Below are 22585 nucleotides of genomic sequence, written 5' to 3'. Positions count from 1 at the left end.
ATTGCTAGAAATATTAATAAATGTAATATAAAAACGGGGATACATGTAAACACACCACTAAAGTGCATTTTATGGAACACTGTACACTTTGTGATCCTGATTTAGAAACTGTAGCGCAAGCCAAAAATAATGCTACATATAACGATGAACCTTTAATCCACATGGTTTTTATTACGAATTAACTAATCCATTAATATTAAACTGCAAGAATATCACGTTGTCACTCTGTACATTTCTTACACAGTCCTTTCAATCTGTACATCGCGTTACCTTGGCAAAAAATACCAAACAAATGCTTGAAACTTCCTCCTCCATTCCACAGAAGATGAAACACAGCCTTCCTACGATTGTATATTCCTCACTCTCAACATTGTAAAAGTAATGAAATACTGAACGAAGGAAACAGTATGCTCAAAAGGGTCGATTACATCAGATTTTCACTGTACCCTCTCTACTTCGATGCACAGTTCACAATCTTTGGATTCTGTTCAGGATATGTGGTGTGTGGCGTACGACCTGGAAAGCTGTCTGTATTCTTGATACCCTTTCATGTCCTCTTCCTACGGGGCTTGCATAGTAATCAGTTTCTCCAGAACAAACTGTGGACTGGCTTCTAGGTCTTGCAAGCGACGATGCGAAACGGACGAGAAACATTTGCATTCATAGCAAGCATTATCTCTGTCTCCCACTTGCCACCTTCCCTCCCTTCCCTTTCCTTCCCTCCTCTGACGCGCAGCAACAGGCAGCGTCTGGCTCTCTGGCATAGCAAATACGGCAAGTTCGTCAATTTGAATCGCGCTCCCGGAAGTTGCTGCTAATGATGCTTGTTGTTTAATACCTTAAGTGCCACATATACAGTAAAAAATAAATCCATCCAGGCCATTCTTTTTTTCTTACTATAGAGTATAAAATATTGCATCTCATTTCAGAAATGTACCTTTTAGTCATCTTGGGCCAAAATTGTAGTCGTAACATTGTGTCACCACGTACTCTAGCACAGTTCTCACCTTCCTGACATGCTGGTATACATCTGTCTCATTAGCTCTTGAACTACTAAAGAATAATACCCATATCTTTGGAACATTTAAATCTAATCGGGAGTATAATCCAACCGATGTTTCTAAAAGGAAGTTAGCAAGAGAAGAGACAATAGCCCGTGAAAGTAACACTGGTATGGTTGTTCAGAAATGGCATGATAAAAGAGACGTGTTAATTTTGACAACTAAACAAACTGGTGAGATGGTCACTATTCAGAGGAAGGGATGGTGAAGTGCAAAAACCACGGAGTGTTATAGAGTATAACACATGCAAACCGTACATTGATTTCTCAGATCATAAAAAGAGCTATAGTAATTCCCTGAGACGGGAAGTAAAATGATACAGAAAAATAGCTATACAGATATTGATCAGCACAAGTACAGTAAATGCCATCTATATTTCCAATCAACTTGGGTATGAGAGTATATCTGGTACCCAGTTCAAAGAGGACATTTTTGAACAGTTAACAGGTACCGGTATCAAAGATCTTCACACTCCCCCACAAGTACCAAAGAAGCAGGTATTACACCACCGACTGGAGGATGTAAGCCGGCAGGGAAAACGGAGATGCAGTAACTGTTATGAAGAGATCCATCGGGAATCAAGAAGGCAATATGCCATGAGAAAGACTGTACAGTCTAAGTTCAAATGACCAGCCTGTGAAAATTTCTTCTGTTTGGGCTGTTTCTTCAAAGGGCACTAATTTGTAGTGTGATTGTGAAACACAGTTTGAATTATATTTCTTCAGAAAGTCTCATTTGTTATACTTTAAATTCATATGCAAAAAGTGTACCAATTTGCGGTGTGATTGCGAATGAGACAAAGTTACAAATATTTTTTCTAGAAAGTTTCATGTCCTATGTTTTCAATTCGTCTATAAACCCTGATATGAGACAATGAACAATGAGTACACTGTACAGTACAAGCTTTTGTTATTTGTACACATGACACGATCTGAAAACAAAAATAATGTCGTCATAATTTATTTATTTTGGTTGATATATTACAGTGACGTACAGGCTACGTGGTGTCACATCAGATTCACAAATGAACAGGCCAAGAATAGATTCATGACGTACTGGCCACCTACTTTCATTTAACATACGTTTACATGTCAAGTGTGATGACAGTATGGCACCACGGGGTCGGAGACTTGGAGAGTGCGCGTGAGTCCACAGCGGACTCACGCGGCCGGAATGGCATTAAGCTCTGTGAGTCAACGTTCGTCTCACGTGGCACTCAAGGTGTTAAAGAGGCCTAACATGTAAGGTCATCGGCCCCGCGCCCAGAAGTAACAAACTAACATATTCTTCCGCCAATCCGATTGCACCATTTTTCTCAACATAACGCGAAGAGCATCCCTGATTATTTTCGTCGTCTTAGTTCTGATACACGCTGCATATGCTCCAGGACGTACGAGAACCAGATGACAAGGAGATGGCATGAGATACAGGGCTATCGGACTTCTATAAGTGGGCTTCCACCTCAGTGGCATGGCGATTCCAGTGTAGGAAAGTAGGCCAAAGTTAACAGTAGAATTCTTCCTGTGAAAGAGAAAGCTTAATGGTAAATTTGCCAATGGTGCACGTTCTCTGTGACCTAAACTTTTGACCGACGGAAATCGCAGAACTCTGAAACATGAAACTGTCACAAATAGGGCACAGTAGATAGCTACTATCCGACAGGTGTTAAATTGGATCATTGCGCACAGAGATCCAGCGACGGTGATATTTAGGAAGAGAAGCGGCACATAAGCCCCATTTTACGTAGCTCGGCGAATCAGATGGTGTTTGGACCGCCGTATCTGGACCGGGAGCAAGGAAATCGGTTTTGTGGAGTGAAGCTTCGAGATTACCATTATTGCGGTCCGATGGACGAAATACCCGGAGCTTCAACACGGACTACATAGTGAGAACCAGGAAATACGGTGACGGTGTAGTGGTGGTGTGAGGCTGTTTATCGTACTTCGGCGTGGGAACGCGAGTGTTTATGCGCGGAAGCATTAACACACAGATATGTTGTAACATGCACGATAATGAAATTCTCGCAACATTGTGGCATTTTTACTTAATGGGTCCTTGATACTTCCAGGTCGCCAATGCGAGATTTGTGTTTCGGGGGCTACTCTCTGTGCTTTTATTATTATTATTATTATTATTAACAGAAACATCACAATTGGGAAATATTCTGGTGGCAATGATCACTTACAGCAATATGATAATGAAGCAAATTTATATACATAATTTATTTATTATTATTATCATTATTATTTTTGCTAGTTGCTTTACGTCACATCGACACAGATAGGTGTCTTATGGCGACGATGGGACAGGAAAGGGCTAGGAGTGGGAAGGAAGCGGCCGTGGCCTTAATTAAGGTACAGACCCAGCATTCGCCTGGTGTGAAAATGGGAAACCACGGAAAACCATCTTCAGGGCTGCCGATAGTGGGTTTCGAACCTACTATCACCCGAATACTGGATACTGGCCGCACTTAAGCGACTGCAGCTATCGAGCTCGGTCATAATTTATTAAACACATTGTGTACAAGGTATTAATTAATTAAATGTAATTAGCATCATTTGCATAGTGTGACAAAGTCATTGTCCTGTCTTTGCACTCAATGATATGATACGTTTTACATGGTCCTCCACATATGGTGCACTGATATCTGTCGGTGGGGCTGTGGTATCCCTTGGTTTAGTCCGTGGGCTGCCACTCTCGTATATAAATGGCGCAGTTGGTAGTTGGCCTTTATCCATTCGTTGCTTGTCTTCACTGGAGTGGTGAGGAATCCTTCGCTTTCTGTCGCCTGTCTTCTAGGAATCTGGTGCTTTGTTGTGTTGGTATCAGATTATGAGCTTTCATCAGGTCTTCTATAAAGAAGATTGTGTCTGCCAGGATATTCGTTACTTTTTTTTGTGTGTGTGTATTTTGAGACGCAGAACATTCTTTTCAGGTAGGCTGTTTTAATTCCCTCTAATCGCTTCAGATGCGAGTATGTGAGGTAGTTCCATATAAGCTGTATGCCGTATGACGCAATGGGAGCAATCTTTTTGTCAAATAGCCTCAGGGCTGTTGTGACGGATAGTAGATTCAGATTCTTTATCTCGGAAGTGGCCTTTATTGCTCTTACAGCTCTGTATTCAATGTGCTTGGAAAAGGCATGTCCTGTCACTTGCAGTGTGAGTTCTAGGTACTTGTAGCTTTTGACTATTTCTAGTACTTCTTCCCCGCAAGTGAATCTATCAGTGTTCGCCAAATTTCCTCCTTTTCTGAATTTCATTATTTGTGTCTCTTCCCTATTTATAATATTACAACTCCGTCATATATAAATTCGCACGTATCTTAAACATTTCAAAATATTTACACTAAATATAATGCTACCATTGTAAATACAACACGTTCGTATAAAAATTCACATATACTGTGAATAATACAGATGCCTTAGTACCTTAATGCTACTATTTACTGTGGATTGAGCGTTACATTAAAATATGACACCATCACATAGAATTTTACGCACAAATTACAGAATGCTGGTGTCTATTCTTGAAGCATCTTACACTTTTGGGAAAAGGGTCTAAGACAGCTGCAGGTAGTGAATTCCAAAAATATGGTCCCCGATTTCCGAGGGAATATTTACCATACCTAGTTAGTTTTCTGTGGCCTTTATGCCGATGATCTATCCTACTTATGTAACAGGGCTTTTCTAGTCGACTGTTCATCTCACCCCAAACTGGCTTATTCATAAAGGCATCATACATGGCACATAACCGTGTTCGTTCCCTTCTAGTCTTCAGCGTGCCCTACCCAAGTTTTTCCATCATACTTGTCACACTACTTCTAGGATTGAAATCATTCAGCGCGGATCTTGCTGTGGTACTCCAAAAAAATTATCATTTCCGTATAACTACACTACTGAATATATACCAAAGAATCAGCCAGAGAAAAGAAAAATCAGCTGAAATGTTTTCTACCTTAGAAACACTTAATCCAATGAAAGGGCGGTGTATGACGCAAAATACTGAAGTTTGCAGTCAAATTTGTAATTTTGTTTGGGTATAAATATTGAACATTAGTAGATAAAGTCACGGGTTCTGGCGCCTCCACCTCCACAGGCCCACCGCAGAGGCCTCATCCGCCACCTCCTCCACACGCTCTCGGGAGAGGTCTCCTCCTCACGCTGGCTAAGAGCGCGACCCTAACCTCACATCCGCCATCTTGCGCAAGATGGCGGACACAAGATAGCGGCTATACAAGATGCCACGGTGATTGAGAACTGTCTTTTTCGCATGTAAACAGTAAATCATTGTGACAGTAGAGATGATTTGTTTTGCAGTTGTGAAGTTCCTTTATTGCAGGCTAAAATTAAGCCCATGTCTCTACATGCCGAGTTCACCCCTATTCTTCTCTCACTTCCTTATATTCTTGTTCTTAGACGAGCCAGTGTGCAGCGAGAAGCAGCAGAAGGTTTACGGAGCAGCTCGTCTCGAGGAGATACAAGTGGTCTGTGAAGTCGATGCCAATCCTCCTGCTACTCTCTTCCGATGGTTCTTCAATAATTCCGCCGTACAGACTCTGGAGGTGAAGAGTGTGAGTTCGGCTCCCGGCGGTGGCAGTAGTATCGCCAGTTACAAGCCACAGTCCGAAAGGGACTATGGTACCCTACTCTGTTGGGGTAGAAATGAGCTGGGATCCCAGGATGCACCGTGCGTCTTCCACATTGTACCTGCAGGTGAGTACTACACAGATTGTGAGTAAATTATTTTGAGTTTATTACCGAGTGCTTAACGGGAGACTTCTGGGGTAAAGTGATTCAGAACCAAGATAAGAAACTTAGAATAAAATAACGATTAGGGTGAAGGATGTTGAGAAACAGATGACTATTTTAGAATGTGAGACTAAAAGAACATTATCTGAATTCTGTGAAATTATCCAAAATATGTCAATAAGGACGGAAATGCTTTCAAATTGAGACGGAATAAGTGTGGTGTGAGGGGTAATGTGGATATATATAAGAATAAAAGTCAAAGAGAGAAACATAATGAAAGTCATTCAAACCAAACCAAACTAAACCAAACCCCATGGCACTACAGCCCTTGAAGGGCCTTGGCCTACCAAGCGACCGCTGCTCAGCCGGAAGGCTTGCAGATTACGAGGTGTTGTGTGGTCAGCACGACGAATCCTCTCGGCCGTTATTCTTGGCTTTCTAGACCGGGGCCGCCATCTCACCGTCAGATAGCTCCTCAATTCTAATCACGTAAGCTGAGTGGAACTCGAACCAGCCCTCAGGTCCAGGTAAAAATCCGTGACCTGGCCGGGAATCGAACCCGGGGCCTCCAGGTAAGAGGCAGGCACGCAACCCCTACACCACGGGGCCGGCCTAATTCGTGTCCTCATCCCGAGGTGGTGCAGCTCTTTTCAGGCACACCCCCATTGGAGGTGGGCTGCTTGTACCATATCAACCACATACCAGCCCTCCTGCCAGTTTTAAATTTCTGGCAGTACCGGGAATCGAACCCGGGCCCCCGAGGACGGCAGCTAATAACACTAACCGTTACGATACAAAGGCGGACGAAAGTCATTCATGATGTAATAATTTAGGGATTATACCTTGTAATAAAGTAAATAAACACACTGAACGCGCGTTTCGAAAGGTACCTTGCTTTACTTCATCAGGAGAAACCAGAAAACGGAAATACAGCGCATCGATGGTTGCTAAGAGAAAGCAACAAAGAACTCAAAATGGTGCCCTGCGATGTAACAGGGACGCCATTTTAGCCCCATGCTAGACAGCAGTAAAGTATCACTTTCTGATGGTTCTGATAACAGGTAGCCATAATTCACTGATATTGTAGCCTGTATCGCGGTTGAAATTATCTATGTGTTTACGTATTTCAACCACCTACCACATAATTCTGGAGCGATATTGTTTTTATGGGCAAGAACAGCCACTCCTTGGAACATGTCATTATGTCCAGGTGTTAGAGCATGATCAGCAACACCTGGTTTATCAGGGTGGTTTGGTCTGATACGCTTATAATGTTGCTTAATGCGAGAACAAATCGTTCTCGAAGTCTGCCCAATATAAACCTCGCCACAGGCATATGGAGCTCTGTAGATATTTGGTTGTTGCAATTTAGGCAAGCTGTCCTTAGTTGGTTCGAAGAGTTGTATTATCTTTATTACCGGGCATAATCCCCAAATGATTACATCAGAATGATTGTCATTATTTTTCTCCCTTTTATTGTTATTTTTATATATCCCCATTAACACAGGTCGTGAAAGTCTAAATGATAATATCGTCCCTGTTCTGCAAAAACGGCGAATGTGACAATGTTCTTCCTATCCATTATTTCCCTTAAGACTGGTCACGCCTTCCAGCTATATATTGATATGCCGTCCATCGGAACAATTTTCGTTGAGTTCATTTTCCTATGCGCGTGTGTAAAGGAAAATGAACCTTAAATACATCACACTCTAGGAGTGGGTAAATTTCATGCAAACATACATTCATTCAGTATGGTACAGTAAGGTTCATTTTCCTTTACACACTCGCATAGGAAAATGAACTCGACGAACATTGTTCTGATGGCCCGAATTTCAATATGTGGCTGAAAGGCGTGACCAGTCTTAAGGGAAATAATGGATAGGAAGAGCATTGTAACATTCGCCGTTTTGGAAGAACAGGGACGATATAAAGCAATTCATTCTTTATTTTGAGGAGAAGTGATGGAAGAAGTGCTATTGAGATTATGTAGGAAAACTGGTGCATTTAGAGTTAAGTAGTTGGGTAGTGAATATAAAACAAAGCAATAGAGAAATAAATTTATGCAATTGAGCAAAGAATGGATTACACCTAGAAAATGAAAATGAAAACCTACAACCTGTTTTCCAGTCTTTGACCCGGTCAGGGATGTAATGAATGAATCAGATATAGGCTGTTATTACGATGGGGTCGCCACTCCCAAAGTGATTTATATTAATGAGTGATAGATGCTATGAAATGAGAATGGAGAATGTTGCTGGAATGAAAGATGACAGGTAAAACCGGAGTACCCGGAGAAAAACCTGTTCCGCCTCCGCTTTGTCCAGAACGAATCTCACATGGAGTGACCGGGATTTGAACCACGGTATCCAGCGGTGAGAGGCCGGCGCGCTGCCGTCTGAGCCACGGAGGGTCATAACACCTAGAATAATGGCATAATTAATTAGTACCAATATTAAAAAAAGAAAAAGAAACTGAAAAATGCACTTTTTTGTTATTTGTTTTACGTCGCACCGACACAGATAGATCTTATGGCGACGAAAGGATAGGAAATGCCTAGGAGTGGGAAGGAAGCGGCCTTGGCCTTAAATAAGTTACAGCCCCAGCATTTGCCTGGTGTGACAATGGGAAACCACGGAAAGCCATTTTCAGGGCTGCCGACAGTGGGGTTCGAAACCAATTTTCGCCTAGATGCAAGCTCACAGCCGCGCGCCCCTAACTGCACGACCAACTCTCCCTGTGCAGTAACTAAAGGAGTGAAGAGCAAGATACGTGTTTGTCCTTGAAAATGTAGAATTGTACTGCATCTAGGAAAGAAAAGGAAGTTAAAAAAGGAAAGAAAAAATGATAATAATTTGTGGAATATATTATTTGCTTAAAGTATAATTTAATGTTGCAATAGACAAATAATTGTAAGGAGATTAATTTAATGCATGTATCGAATAAATGAATCGCAATATCTTCCGAGTTTCAGGCGATCCGGAACAATGGAGTGGGAGTGCTCTATCCTATTCTGATAAGTGAGTGAGTGAATGAGTCACAGTTATGTGCATTATTAGTGCCATCTCTTAAGCATTTCAGAGGTCAATCTACAATCTTATGAGCTAGCCGAAACTAAATAGGTACAGTCATCATCATTCGTTATTAACCAGGTACAATTTCAGCTACTACGCCCCTTAAGGGAGATAAAATGAATTTCACTATAAACCCCTATTGTTATACGTATACTTAAAATGTATGGTCAAATGTTCCACATTTACAATACTATTTTTCTTATATTTACTTAAATAACATTCAAAAAATGACGGAACATGTTTTATCTATCTTGTAGACATCATCAGCCGAAAGGTTTCAAGACTAAGAACAATAGACAAGGACAAAAACGTCTTAAAAATAATTCGGACTACCGAATGCGTCAGTTAAAATGTTGAAGAATATGCTGGAATGTTCTCAGCACAATACTTGAATACACTTAAAAGTTAAAATTAAAATATTGAACACATGAGATGGTTCAATAAATTAGGTGATAAGAGTCCTTCTTAACGTGATGATACTGTGTTGACATACAGTTTGCCGATGCGTCGGTAGAAACTTGGTGATATGGAGCACAATGATTAGTTCCAGTAAAATGATATTGAGCTCATCTTGTTGACGTGATGATTTTAACTGACGCATTCGGTAGTCTGAATTATTTTTAATATGTTTTTGTCCTTGTCCTTTGTTCCTAGTCTTAAAACTTTTCTACAAGATAGATGAAACATGTTCCTTAACCATTTAAACGTTATTTAAATAATTAAATTAAAAATTAGTATTGTAAATATTATGTTTTATGTCCCTTAAAGTGCGTGGGAAATCCCTGCCGTAACAAAGTTAATTTGACAGAATAGGTATCCCAATATCGCACGAACTGTTAAGGTTAAAGGTTTGAAATTTTTAGCACTGATACCTACAATATTCCTCTAGGTATTGAACTAGAATGAAGTTGATTGAGTATACGGCTGTATATTTATTTATCTTTAAATGTTCCATACTTTATCAAAAGAAAGCCATTAGAAACTGCTCTAAACAAGAAACCAATCAAGGGAAATACTTTTTTCTAGTTGAGTAACTGCATTAAAGTATAAAAATAACTATCTGAAAGAAATGATCTCCTTAGTTTGTATTATTCATGAGATAATGGGTCGTAAATGTGAAAAATGTGTCAATTTTCAGAAAATGACTTCAAATGACACAATGTTTACTCACACATTTTCCCCATGTCAGCACCTAAAATCAGCCTGGTCCGTAGTCAGAATCATCTGAGTGTTTGTTATGACAGTGCCAGAAACTTCTTCACACATAATTCTGGAACAGATTGGTGATAATCACAGACTTCCATATCAAAAGGTTACAGAAATAGGTAACTTCAAAGAGAAGCATTCACGAAGTTGTAACATTTCTCACTTGTGCATTAATATTCTAAAATATTTCTTTAAAATGTTTACTCGTGGCGTATCATAATAAATTATACATCATTTCATTCAGCAGAGCCCACATAATTGTTTGAGACAGCATTTGTAAAAAAAAAAAAAAAAGGCATCTTTAAAACTTTTGCTTTCCCACATCTTTAACTTACAGCTCATCATTAAGTTCTTGTGGTAAGCTAACTTCCAGAATTTTACTGCCCTGTTTATTATTGATTATTGATTTTCATTCTTATCATTCTTATCTTATCCTAAAAACTACATGAAAACACATAAATTTTGTTACGTAGTTCAGTGACGGCAAGGTTATTTGTCATCAGACAGCAATTCACAGCAAACACACGACTGATAAAAGAATGTGTTGATATATGAATCATTAAACATGTAATTAGCTTACTTTCATTCTTTTAGGCTGTCCTCAGTGACTTAGACGGTGTCCTTCCGTGTATATGAAACAAGTAAAGGTAAATACATGGGTTGAATTTTAGTAGTGGAAACTATTTTTTATTTAGGTACATAGCATACTTACAACGTTCGGCATTTTACAGGCCTTCAAAGTAATCACCGCCATTGTGTAGCACTCGTTCGCAGCGATGTGGAAGCCGCTGCATGATGTTGAGAGCACCTAATCTCTGGAGGTCGCGGACGGAGTGGTCGGTGGCCTGAAGAATGTAATCCACTGTGCGGAAGTGGACCCCTCAAAGTGGCGTTTTAATTTTAGGGATGAAATCGTAGTCGCAGGTACTATGATATGGAGAATGAGTGGGTTGGTAAAGCACTTCCCAGCCCCAGCGATTGAAAAACTCAGTCACAGCTCCTGCTGCATGCGGCCTTGCATTGTCATGCAGAATGATGGGCGGGTTATTCAGGAAGTGTCCTCGTCTTCTTCTTAGAGCTGCTACCAGGTTCGTTTGCATAAATGAACAGTAATTCTCCGCATTAACGGTACGTCCTTCGGGAACGGTATGCTTTATGACACGGTAGGTAGAGTAAGAGGTAGGGATCACGCTCAGGTCTCCCCGCCACGTTTGGCCGTCGATGACGTCATCGTGAACCCTCAGTGCCTTGTCTTCTGTATGAGGTAGGCTCATACACAGCTGTGAGCTATTCTGTTTTGGCCACAAATTAGAGATAAGAGAACTTCATTGATATTTTAACATCACCTCAGAAAAGGCATTCCACTTCACTGTTACAGTAGAGTAATAATAGGAGATCAAATACAGTGTGAATCAAGCTGCGTTTCTGAAGTATTTCGATCATAAAAGTTTGTAACAATGCTAGGACTGTGATTGCAGCGGAATGGCCATCCATTCCATATGTTCATGTTACCTATGATAACAATAACAAGGAGGCTCTAATAGTTACAGACTCGAACATTAAAGCTTGATGACTGCAAGAAATATGCCCGTTGTTACAAGTAATATTGGGAAACTATATACAATGTCAACAACACAAACAGCAAATGTTAGGAAACTTCCCACAACACAAACAGTACAGCAAAGGTTCTCCTCCAAGTGCCATTCATAAACAACAACAGGTGTGTTATACACAAAGAATAACGCTCTATTTTTTTTTTTAAAAAAAGAATATCACGGAGCTCGATAGCTGCAGTCACTTAAGTGCGGGCAGTATCCAGTATTCGGGAGATAGAGAGTTCGATTCCCACTGTCGGCAGCACTGAAGATGGTTTTCCGTTGTTTACCATTTTCACAGCAGGCAAATGCAGGGGCTATACCTTAAGTAAGGCCACGGTCGCTTCCTTCCCAGTCCTAGCCCTTTCCTGCCCCATGGTCGCCATAAAACTTATCTGTGTCGGTGCGACGTAAAGCCAATAGAAAAAAACACGTATCTATAGCATCAGTGGATTTTCTTTGCTTTTCATCTTTTTTATCGGTACTGTATTAACTGAAAGCCGGTCTCTTGAATGTCTTACTTTTGTTTAAAGCGTCCATTCGAATAAAAGAACGGCTTCTCACGAAGCAACTTGTAAGCTCATAAATTTCGCGGAATTTCTTCTTCAGGATATCCGTAAGATTTGTGATGATGTTAAAACCCTCTTTCAGTTCTTTCCCGTGGTAAAATTTGAATTGTCTTCCCATCTGCACTACTGCGGTGTGCCATCTCTCTGTAAGATGCATCAAACTGTCTTTAGACGTTTCTAAAATCTAATTTCCACCCCTTGTATGTTGACCTGTTTTCTATATCGAGGTTCTTCTTCTTTACCCTACAAGCTACATGGCCAGTGAATTCTTCAAGCAACTCATCACGATCCTTGGTTTTTGGACTGTCCTCGAGCTGTTTTACTAGCTCTTGAAGGGCTTTTGCGAACCCTTGCTCATCCTCCAGTAAAGAGTTGGATGTTGTGGGTTCAATGCTGGCCTTTTTTTTTTTTTTACGATATTTTTTCGTGGCGGCGACCTCTGTAGATCTTTTGCCACTACGTTCACCATATGATAGGAACCTGCCGATAAATGTAATTGTGGAAGTGTAGAGTGTTGGATGTGAGGAAAAGAAGGTTAAGGACGACACAGACACCCAGTCCCCAGGCCAGGGATATTAGTCATTTACAATTGAAAACCCCTGACCCGGCCGGGAATCGAACCCGTGGACGCCGGGTAACAGGCGGACGCGTTGCCCCCCGATATCAGAGTTTTGATCGAGTTCATCAGTAGCATGAAACATATTTGGACGTAATGTTTCATAATCTTCCGGAGAACAGTTGGAATGTCTTATCGCCTCGGAAGCATTGAGGCTGAGAAGCAATGATTTCAGCTTTTGCGTCACAGCTGTCGGAAGAGGATGGTCATAAAGTCTTCCGAACCCTCGAAGCTGAGAATGATAGCTTTCTATAATGTCTTGATTACTTTTGTCACCATTTATTTAGGTCAGTGGCTTTAGGGAATACATGAAAGTGTATGTTTCGTTTCTTCTCGTGCCTGCTATGTTTTGTACAGCCTGCACTCGCATGACAAACCATACTGAAAAGTGTACACTACTACTGATTTTTACATTTCATCACATAAAATAAACACACGGTTTTTGATACACTACATATATATTACTATCGTGTATTATTAGCACCTAGCTTCTGCGAGCACAGCGATTCTTATTCGAACTACCTCTACCTCATTCAGGGCAGATTCAACGTGAGGGTCCTGCGTGACGTCACAACTCTGCTTTGCTACTGCGCACCTCTCTCGTGATCCCTACCTTGAATTCTACGTACCTTGACTTTATTGTTACCGTGTTTTAGCGGTAGGTAGAGGCGTAAGAAGGTGCGGGCGTGAATGGGTTTCAAACTACGGAATCAAAGTTAATGTAAAATTAATTTAAAATTTAACTAGGTTATATTTTCTTTTCAAAAACCCATCAATAACAGACATGGCAGGTACAATGTAGCAAAACAAGGGGAGATACAATATTTACAGGTTTTGGGCTTCACGCCCTGACTTCTGCGATCAGCTCAGTTTTACCACAAACACAAGTTTTAACAGAGGGGCAGAAAACCCCATTCATCCCTAGGAGCCCCTGGCTCCGAATTACACAGAAAAACCTCCACGAGGCATATGACACTCCATTTTCCAGAAGAGCGATCCGCTCTTAAAATTTAAGCCTCTCAAAGGCCACACCAAACTCTACCTTCAAGCTGTCCTCTAAGGACGTATTCACAGGGGTAAAATACCCAACCTACAGAGGTCTATTACATGAAAAGAAGGTTGATTACATGACCTCTAAAATAACAATTTGAGAGGAGGCGATCTTGCACTCCTAATACACTTTGTTTTTTTAAAACCTAATCTGGCTCTGGGCCGCTAACGCAAGGGCTAATCCCATACTACAGAGGTGACTTAGAGAAGAACACTTTACATTACATAAACGAAGAATAGTTTGAGAAAATAAGTTCACCTCAAAACAAATGTGAGTGGGAGCTCGAGAGGGTTAGCACTCTCTATCCCAATATGTAGCTTTACAAGAAAAAGATGAAAAAAGTAATTACATTTTAGGAAAAGGTTACATGATGGAAATGCTTCGAACCCGCCGCGAGTGTTAAACTGCCGACCTAGCAAGAAAAGAAGTTATTAATAGGCCATTACCTGGTGTTGATCGGCTGAAGAAGAAAGAGGCGCTTCCCGCCTCCTGCTATGTACTTAATACACTGAAAGATGGAACAGAAGTGGCCCGGAGACCCCAAAATCAGCAGTTTATATCCTCTCGCGGAAGATTCTAGGCGTTAGGGGAAATAAAACACCCTCCCTCAAAGTTTTTATTGGCTAGGGAAAAGAAACCCCTACATAGAGGAAGAAGAAACACATTATTGGTGGAAAATTAATTAAGGAAATTCGGGGTTGGCTAGATCCAAAACAAGGGGAACAAGAGGGGTATACAGCCAACTTAAACAATGACAGAAAGAAATTTAACAAAGAACAAACTCTTGAAATAAAAATTTCTCCAACAAAATAGTTCTTTGATTTCGCACTAGGTTGCACTATTGTAATTCTTCAGTAGTGTCCTCTAGAAGAGAAAGTTCACACTTCTTACTTCAAGCGAAACAAAAACACATCAAAAGGGACACAGTTCAAAAACTCAAAATTTTCCACGTGGTGACATCTTCTGAGAAAGTAGAGATTAATAGAATAGATAAAGTTCAACCTTCCTCCAGAAGAGGAGTTTCAACTGGCGCAACTTTTAAATAAACGGTGTAGAGGTGTACCGCCCGGTACAGACCTCCCCCCCCAAAAGTTCCTCCAGGGGTGACACATGAAATCAGTTTGAAACAAAGTCCAAGTAATGATGTTGATACGAAGATAGATAGCAGAAGCATTTACAAGATTTCTTAATTCAGTTTCAAAATGTTGTTGTTGCAGGTGAATGAAAGTCTTTATGTTTGTAGAATTTGAATTTCTGAAGATAAACTTTTAATACTTGAAGGTGATGAAAAATTTGGCAATGTCCACCAAATATTGTTGTTGACTTCCCCAGTGTAGTTATTGCTTATGGTGACTGTCCATGTAGTTGATGTAGATTGAGTCGAATGGCCGGACCGGCCGTTGCAGCTTGCGTCCAACGGAGGCCGCTCGGACCCCTCAAGTACCCTGAGATACCGCTCGCCCGCACTATGAGGGGAGCAGAGGTGTTGAAGTACGCCGCGCCCGCGGTGAACAGATACAGGCTGCGGGCATGTAGCAGGTCGTGCGCCGCACATCAGCCTTGGCCGGGAGGTGAGCTCCGGCTCGCCGTGCACATGTCGTCCTCGCTGGAGAGGAGGGGGCCCATCCCCCCCCCCCAGTCGCTGCACGGCGCTGCGCGGCTGCGGGGGCGCTGAAACATTAAAGCTAGGCGGCAGAATTGTGTTGGACAATCATTTTCTTTGAGGGTACAGGCTTGTGGAGAGGTTGAGGGGCCAGCGGCGTGTAGATATCCATGGCATTTACTATTATGAAGCCACAGTGTAAGGTGGAGCAGGAGACGGGAGCGTGGTAATGGCCGTGGCAAGAACAGGATGGCAGTTTAACGGGTCGGGGCAGGTTTTACACAAGGCTTACATCTAAAACCAAAATATTACAGAAGGGGCAGAATGCCTTAAAAGTGAAACTCAAAAAAAAATATAACCTTCATATCCTTTCAAAATAATATGAAGCAAGTTAACACAGAAATTACACCGGTTTCACCTGGGACAGGTGAACTCTAAATATCCTCTCGGTGGCTGGATTACTTAGCAATAAGGTAACCGGCGTAAGAAAATCGAGAATGATACAAGGCCCATGAAATCTGGGGGCAAGCTTGCCCGCGGGAACAAAATTTTTGACCATAACCTGGTCACCTACCTTCAAGGTGGTGGGTCTCCGTCCACGATCATACCTTTCCCTAACCTTTTCATGAGACACTTTAAGATTAGCTTTAGCCTTCTTCCAAAGATCTTTAATGTTGTCCGGATCTATTGTCTCGGGCAGAATGTCATTCAGAGACCAGAGGTTAGAGAGCGGCGTGTTGGGAACGAACTTAAACATCAAAGAAGCTGGAGTAAATTTGTGAGATTCATGAACCGCCGAATTCAAAGCAAAAGCTAACCAATGCAGGGACGTGTCCCACCTAGAATGATCTTCATGATGATAGGCAATAAGTGCGGACCTGAGATTACGGTTAACCCGTTCAGCCAGAGATGGTTGAGGGTAATAAGCAGATGTAGTTACATGAGAGATGGACAAGTCAAAACAGAATTTACGAAACAGATTTGATGTAAAAGCTTTAGCATTATCAGATACAATGTATTGGCACGGACCAAAAGAAGCAAAAATAGAATTTAGGCAAGTAATGGTGGACTGAGCGGTAGCCAGCTTAGTCGGAAATAACCAAGAAAATCTAGTAAAGCCATCTACGCACACAAAGATGAACTTGTTAGCATTACCCTTTGACTGGGGGAAGGGTCCTACATAATCGATATACAGGCGTTCCATGGGGCGCGACGCTTGATGAGAAGACAAAAGGCCTACTTTAGTGGACATGGTGGGTTTACTGATCAAACAAGATTTACAAGCTTTTACAAGTTCCCGAATTTCACCGTCCATACCTTTCCATATGAACATTTCACGAATCTTTTCACGAGTTTTAAAGATTCCAAGATGCCCCCCCAATGGGGTCTCATGATAGTATTTGAAGATCATAGGTACAAGAACCGCTGGAACAACAACTTTCATCAACTTATCATGCCTCGAAGGGCAACATAGAACACCATTCCTCAGAACATAAGGGACAGCATGTTCCCCAGAAGAAAGGGTTTCCATTATCGGAGCCAGCGTCGGATCTTCACGTTGGTATTTCTCAATATCCCTAAAAAGCATGGGAGCATCTGTTAGGATGGCATTAACACCAGATAGTATGGACTCGGAAGGTGATGAACTGTCGACCGGTTCGTGGGTCTCTACGTCGTTATGAAACATACGGCTGAGTCCATCGGCAACAACATTTTCAGTACCTCTGATATGCCGTACATCGAATTGGAAGGCAGAAATACGGATGGCCCAACGGGCTATACGACCTGTACGACGCGGCCTACCTAAGACCCAGCTTAAGGCTTGATTATCTGTCTCCAGATCGAATTTGACGTGTTCCAGATAGAGACGGAACTTTTCTAAGGCGAATAAGACTGCCAAACCTTCAAGCTCATATATGGAGTACTTTGCTTCTTGAGCTGACAATGTCCTAGACGCATAGGCGATGGGTCGCCTCCCTAGTTCAGTCTCTTGAAGAAGAACTGCGGCTACTGCTGACGACGATGCGTCGGTTTGGACGATGAATTTCTTCGAGAAATCAGGCATAGCAAGTACAGGGGCATTACAGAGAGCTAATTTCAGATCTTCAAAAGCGGCTTGTTGAGAAGGTCCCCACTCGAATTTGATGCCTTTCCTACGAAGAAGGTTTAAGGGCGCCGCTCTATTAGCAAAATTAGGAATGAACTTCCTGAAGAAATTCACCATGCCAATGAACCTGGCGATACCTTTAATGTCCTTGGGAGGTTTAAAATCACGGATGGCCTGTGTTCTTGAATGATCGACTGCTACACCATCAGGTGACACAATATGCCCTAGGAATGACATAGAGGGCTTAGCAAAGGCAACCTTGGACAACTTAACAGTTAACCCAGCCTTACGAAGGCGATTGAGAACTTCTCGCAGATGATCTAGATGTTCTTCAAAGGTTTCGGAAAATACGACGACATCATCCAAGTAGTGATATAAGTACTCAAATTTGATGTCGGAAAAGACCCTATCTAGTAGCCTAGTGAGCACAGCTGCCCCCGTGGGGAGCCCGAAGGGCACGCGGTTGTATTCATATAAATTCCAGTCCGTGGCAAACGCTGTAAGATGTTTAGACTCTTCGGCAAGGGGAATTTGATTATAGGCCTGATTCAAGTCCAAGATGGTGAAGAACTTGGCCTTACGAAACCATGAAAAGCAAGAATGAAGGTCGGGAAGGGGCACAGATTGCAACACCACCTTCCGATTGAGAGCCCTGTAATCAATGACAGGCCTGAAGCCTCCTTGGGGTTTCGGGACTAGAAAAATAGGCGAAGAATACGCTGACTTAGAGGGCCTAATAATACCATCCTTCAACATCTGATCGATGATTTCTTTCAGAGCCTTCATTTTAGGTGGAGATAGCCTATACGGTGGAAAACGGACAGGAATCGAATCCGTGACCTCAATTTTGTATTCAATAAGGTCAGTAACACCAAGAGTATCAGAGAACACCTCGGGAAACGACTGACACAGTTTCCGAATACTATCAGCCTGCTCCTCAGGTAGATGTCTAAGGTCTAACAACATCTCATCCTGGGTAGGCGAAATAGATGAACATGATACAGAATTACACTTTAACAAGGGAATTCTACAATTGGACGCAAATTTGAATGTGCACGACCTACTCTGGAGATCGAGCACAAGACCAGTGTGAGAAATGAAGTCCGCTCCCAATATGATGGGGCAAGACAAACGCTTGGCCACAAACAATTTGATCTTCCATGTAAATTTAAAAACCCGAATTTTGACATGTAAGGAACCTAGAATTTCTAATGGAGATGAATTAGCCGAAACATATTTAACAGGAGATGAGTCATAGTCAGGGAGTTTACAAACAGATTTCAATTTAGAATACCAATCAGCCGAAATAATGGAACAAACACTGCCTGAATCTAAGAGAGCTGTTATAGGCTCGTTATTTAACTCAATCTTAAGAAAAGGAACAGGTGCGGGGGTATCCGCCGCAATCCTAAGACACTCTTTAGGGCATTCAAAAGATGAATTTGAAGGCTGGTCGTTCTCTGCATTTACAACCTGTTTACTAGGGGCTAAGTCTCGGGAAGATGGATTAGTCGGTTCAGCCGACGCCACTAGTCACTTTTTATTATTGGAATAGCTGGAATTTGCACCAGAAGTTGAGCAGGAGGGGGTGCTATTTGAGTTTGGGCAATTCTTGGCGATATGTGAGAAGGCCCCACACTTAAAACAGCCTTGTGATGACCCTGCTCCATTCCTTGTCCCACTTGACTTGATCAGAGGACACTTATTCCGCAGATGTTCAGGCGACCCGCAAGCATAACATTTACGGGGATTGACTGGTCGGCGAGGTGGAGGCCGAGTGTTACTAAAGGAAGGCGGGGGTTCTTTCGCGACACGCAAAGAATCGGCGTATCTAACTCCTTCCGCTGAGACGGCCAATGCTTCAAGTTCAGAGAAGGTTTGCGGACACGCCGCGAAACACAAATATGACCTGTAGGATGGCGAAATACCTTCTACAATAGCCTGCACAATCTGATCTTCAGGAAAGTGCAGAGCAAACACCCTAGTGTAGAATTTGATATCTTGAATGAAATCAGCCAAGTTTTCATCCAAGCGCTGTACACGGTAATAGTACTTCTGAATCAGGGAGGACCTGGCCCTAGCCGGGATGAAGTTAGCTAGCAAATGGGCATGGAAATCCTCAATAGATGATTGCTCGGCAATGGCTCTTACGATTTTATCAGAGAGAATACCAATAGCATACGGATAGATAATTTGCAAAATTTGACATGGCGAAAGAGAAAAAACCAGAGCATGATCCTGAAATTCCACTAGAAATCTTAAAAATGAAATTACATCACTGGTGGTGTTGACGGAAAACTTAGAGATACCTCTAAGCAACATTGCCAATGGATGAGGCAAGCTACTGAACCCAGGTGACATAGTCGTTAAAGGTTTCAATGGCAAAGAAGTTAATTCCGAGCGGATGTTACCCAATGACGCACGGCGTTCAGATTCGTTGTTCGATGGGGCAGAGATAGTTTGAGCAGCAACGGTTATCCTATTGACTTCTCCCTGAGGAGGCTCTTCATCACTACCTACGTTCACTGTGGCGGGTTGATCAGTTTTGGGAGGAACTTCGCCGGTTAGCAATTGAGTGACCTTATTAGACAATTCAGAAATAGTTTCAAGGAGCGTATTAGCGTCCTTCCTCTGAACGTCATTCACCTTTAGAGACAACAGATCATTAACTCTATTTGCAAAGTGATACAGCCTGCCTTGCACACGCTTAATTTGATTAGGAGACGGATCGTTTTCATCAAAAAAGCTGACTACAGATGCTAGCCCAGTAATATTCTCGACGATCGTGGAAAGAGAGTCATCAATTTCTTTCTCTCCCAAATTGGGGATGGAAATGGGCAAATCAAGGGACTCTCTAAGCTTGTTGGTGTCGATTGCAACCGTGCCTCCAGATTGCACATTTCTGATAGTTAACTCGTATATCAACTCCTCTTTGCGCAAATAGTTAAGGAGGAGAACATCGCGAGGGCCGGGCATGATGACAGAACAATTTTGAAAAACTCAAAAAATTCCAGCAACTGAGACAATTGTTAGAGTTCGAATCAAAGCAATGTTTAGCCGTCAAAAGGGGCTAAATTGAGACCCATTCAACCACGCTCTGCTACCACTTGTTACCGTGTTTTAGCGGTAGGTAGAGGCGTAAGAAGGTGCGGGCGTGAATGGGTTTCAAACTACGGAATCAAAGTTAATGTAAAATTAATTTAAAATTTAACTAGGTTATATTTTCTTTTCAAAAACCCATCAATAACAGACATGGCAGGTACAATGTAGCAAAACAAGGGGAGATACAATATTTACAGGTTTTGGGCTTCACGCCCTGACTTCTGCGATCAGCTCAGTTTTACCACAAACACAAGTTTTAACAGAGGGGCAGAAAACCCCATTCATCCCTAGGAGCCCCTGGCTCCGAATTACACAGAAAAGCCTCCACGAGGCATATGACACTCCATTTTCCAGAAGAGCGATCCGCTCTTAAAATTTAAGCCTCTCAAAGGCCACACCAAACTCTACCTTCAAGCTGTCCTCTAAGGACGTATTCACAGGGGTAAAATACCCAACCTACAGAGGTCTATTACATGAAAAGAAGGTTGATTACATGACCTCTAAAATAACAATTTGAGAGGAGGCGATCTTGCACTCCTAATACACTTTGTTTTTTTAAAACCTAATCTGGCTCTGGGCCGCTAACGCAAGGGCTAATCCCATACTACAGAGGTGACTTAGAGAAGAACACTTTACATTACATAAACGAAGAATAGTTTGAGAAAATAAGTTCACCTCAAAACAAATGTGAGTGGGAGCTCGAGAGGGTTAGCACTCTCTATCCCAATATGTAGCTTTACAAGAAAAAGATGAAAAAAGTAATTACATTTTAGGAAAAGGTTACATGATGGAAATGCTTCGAACCCGCCGCGAGTGTTAAACTGCCGACCTAGCAAGAAAAGAAGTTATTAATAGGCCATTACCTGGTGTTGATCGGCTGAAGAAGAAAGAGGCGCTTCCCGCCTCCTGCTATGTACTTAATACACTGAAAGATGGAACAGAAGTGGCCCGGAGACCCCAAAATCAGCAGTTTATATCCTCTCGCGGAAGATTCTAGGCGTTAGGGGAAATAAAACACCCTCCCTCAAAGTTTTTATTGGCTAGGGAAAAGAAACCCCTACATAGAGGAAGAAGAAACACATTATTGGTGGAAAATTAATTAAGGAAATTCGGGGTTGGCTAGATCCAAAACAAGGGGAACAAGAGGGGTATACAGCCAACTTAAACAATGACAGAAAGAAATTTAACAAAGAACAAACTCTTGAAATAAAAATTTCTCCAACAAAATAGTTCTTTGATTTCGCACTAGGTTGCACTATTGTAATTCTTCAGTAGTGTCCTCTAGAAGAGAAAGTTCACACTTCTTACTTCAAGCGAAACAAAAACACATCAAAAGGGACACAGTTCAAAAACTCAAAATTTTCCACGTGGTGACATCTTCTGAGAAAGTAGAGATTAATAGAATAGATAAAGTTCAACCTTCCTCCAGAAGAGGAGTTTCAACTGGCGCAACTTTTAAATAAACGGTGTAGAGGTGTACCGCCCGGTACATTTATGATAACACTATCCCAGTCATAGGCAACGACCCGCATGGCCTTCACACTGGTTCCGGTCGGCCGAACCGTTACCTTTTGCGGTGACCCGTGATTACGCCACACGTTTGATTGGCGTTTCAGCTGCGGTTCATAAGCTCTGCCCCAGATCTCGCCAATAGTGATTATCCGCTGTAAGAAGGAATCACCTTCTCGTGAGTACGAGCTGCATCCTGTCACAGCCACTTTTGATGTTCTGTCAAATCATGTGGAACTCATTTGGAGGAGATTTTTCGCATTCCCAGCCGCTTCTTTAGGATCTGCAGCACAGTCGAAGGCGCCAGCCCCGTATCGTTGACCAATTCACGAATTGTGGTGTTCC

At 42.0% G+C, this 22585-nt stretch overlaps 1 protein-coding gene across 1 annotated transcript in view; it reads left to right on the top strand.

Annotated features, from left to right (window-relative positions):
- Positions 1–22585, top strand: part of LOC136864385 (nephrin-like) — a 426801-nt gene that overhangs the window by 386728 nt on the left and 17488 nt on the right. Inside the window, exon 10 of the mRNA XM_067141320.2 lies at positions 5479–5775. Coding sequence (XP_066997421.2) covers positions 5479–5775 — 297 coding nt within the window. The remainder of the gene's footprint in view (positions 1–5478; positions 5776–22585) is intronic.

Source organism: Anabrus simplex, chromosome 1, assembly GCF_040414725.1.
Source record: "Anabrus simplex isolate iqAnaSimp1 chromosome 1, ASM4041472v1, whole genome shotgun sequence".
Taxonomy (NCBI): domain Eukaryota; kingdom Metazoa; phylum Arthropoda; class Insecta; order Orthoptera; family Tettigoniidae; genus Anabrus; species Anabrus simplex.
Note: the sequence above shows the minus strand (reverse complement) of the source record. Positions and strands in the feature narration are given on the sequence as shown.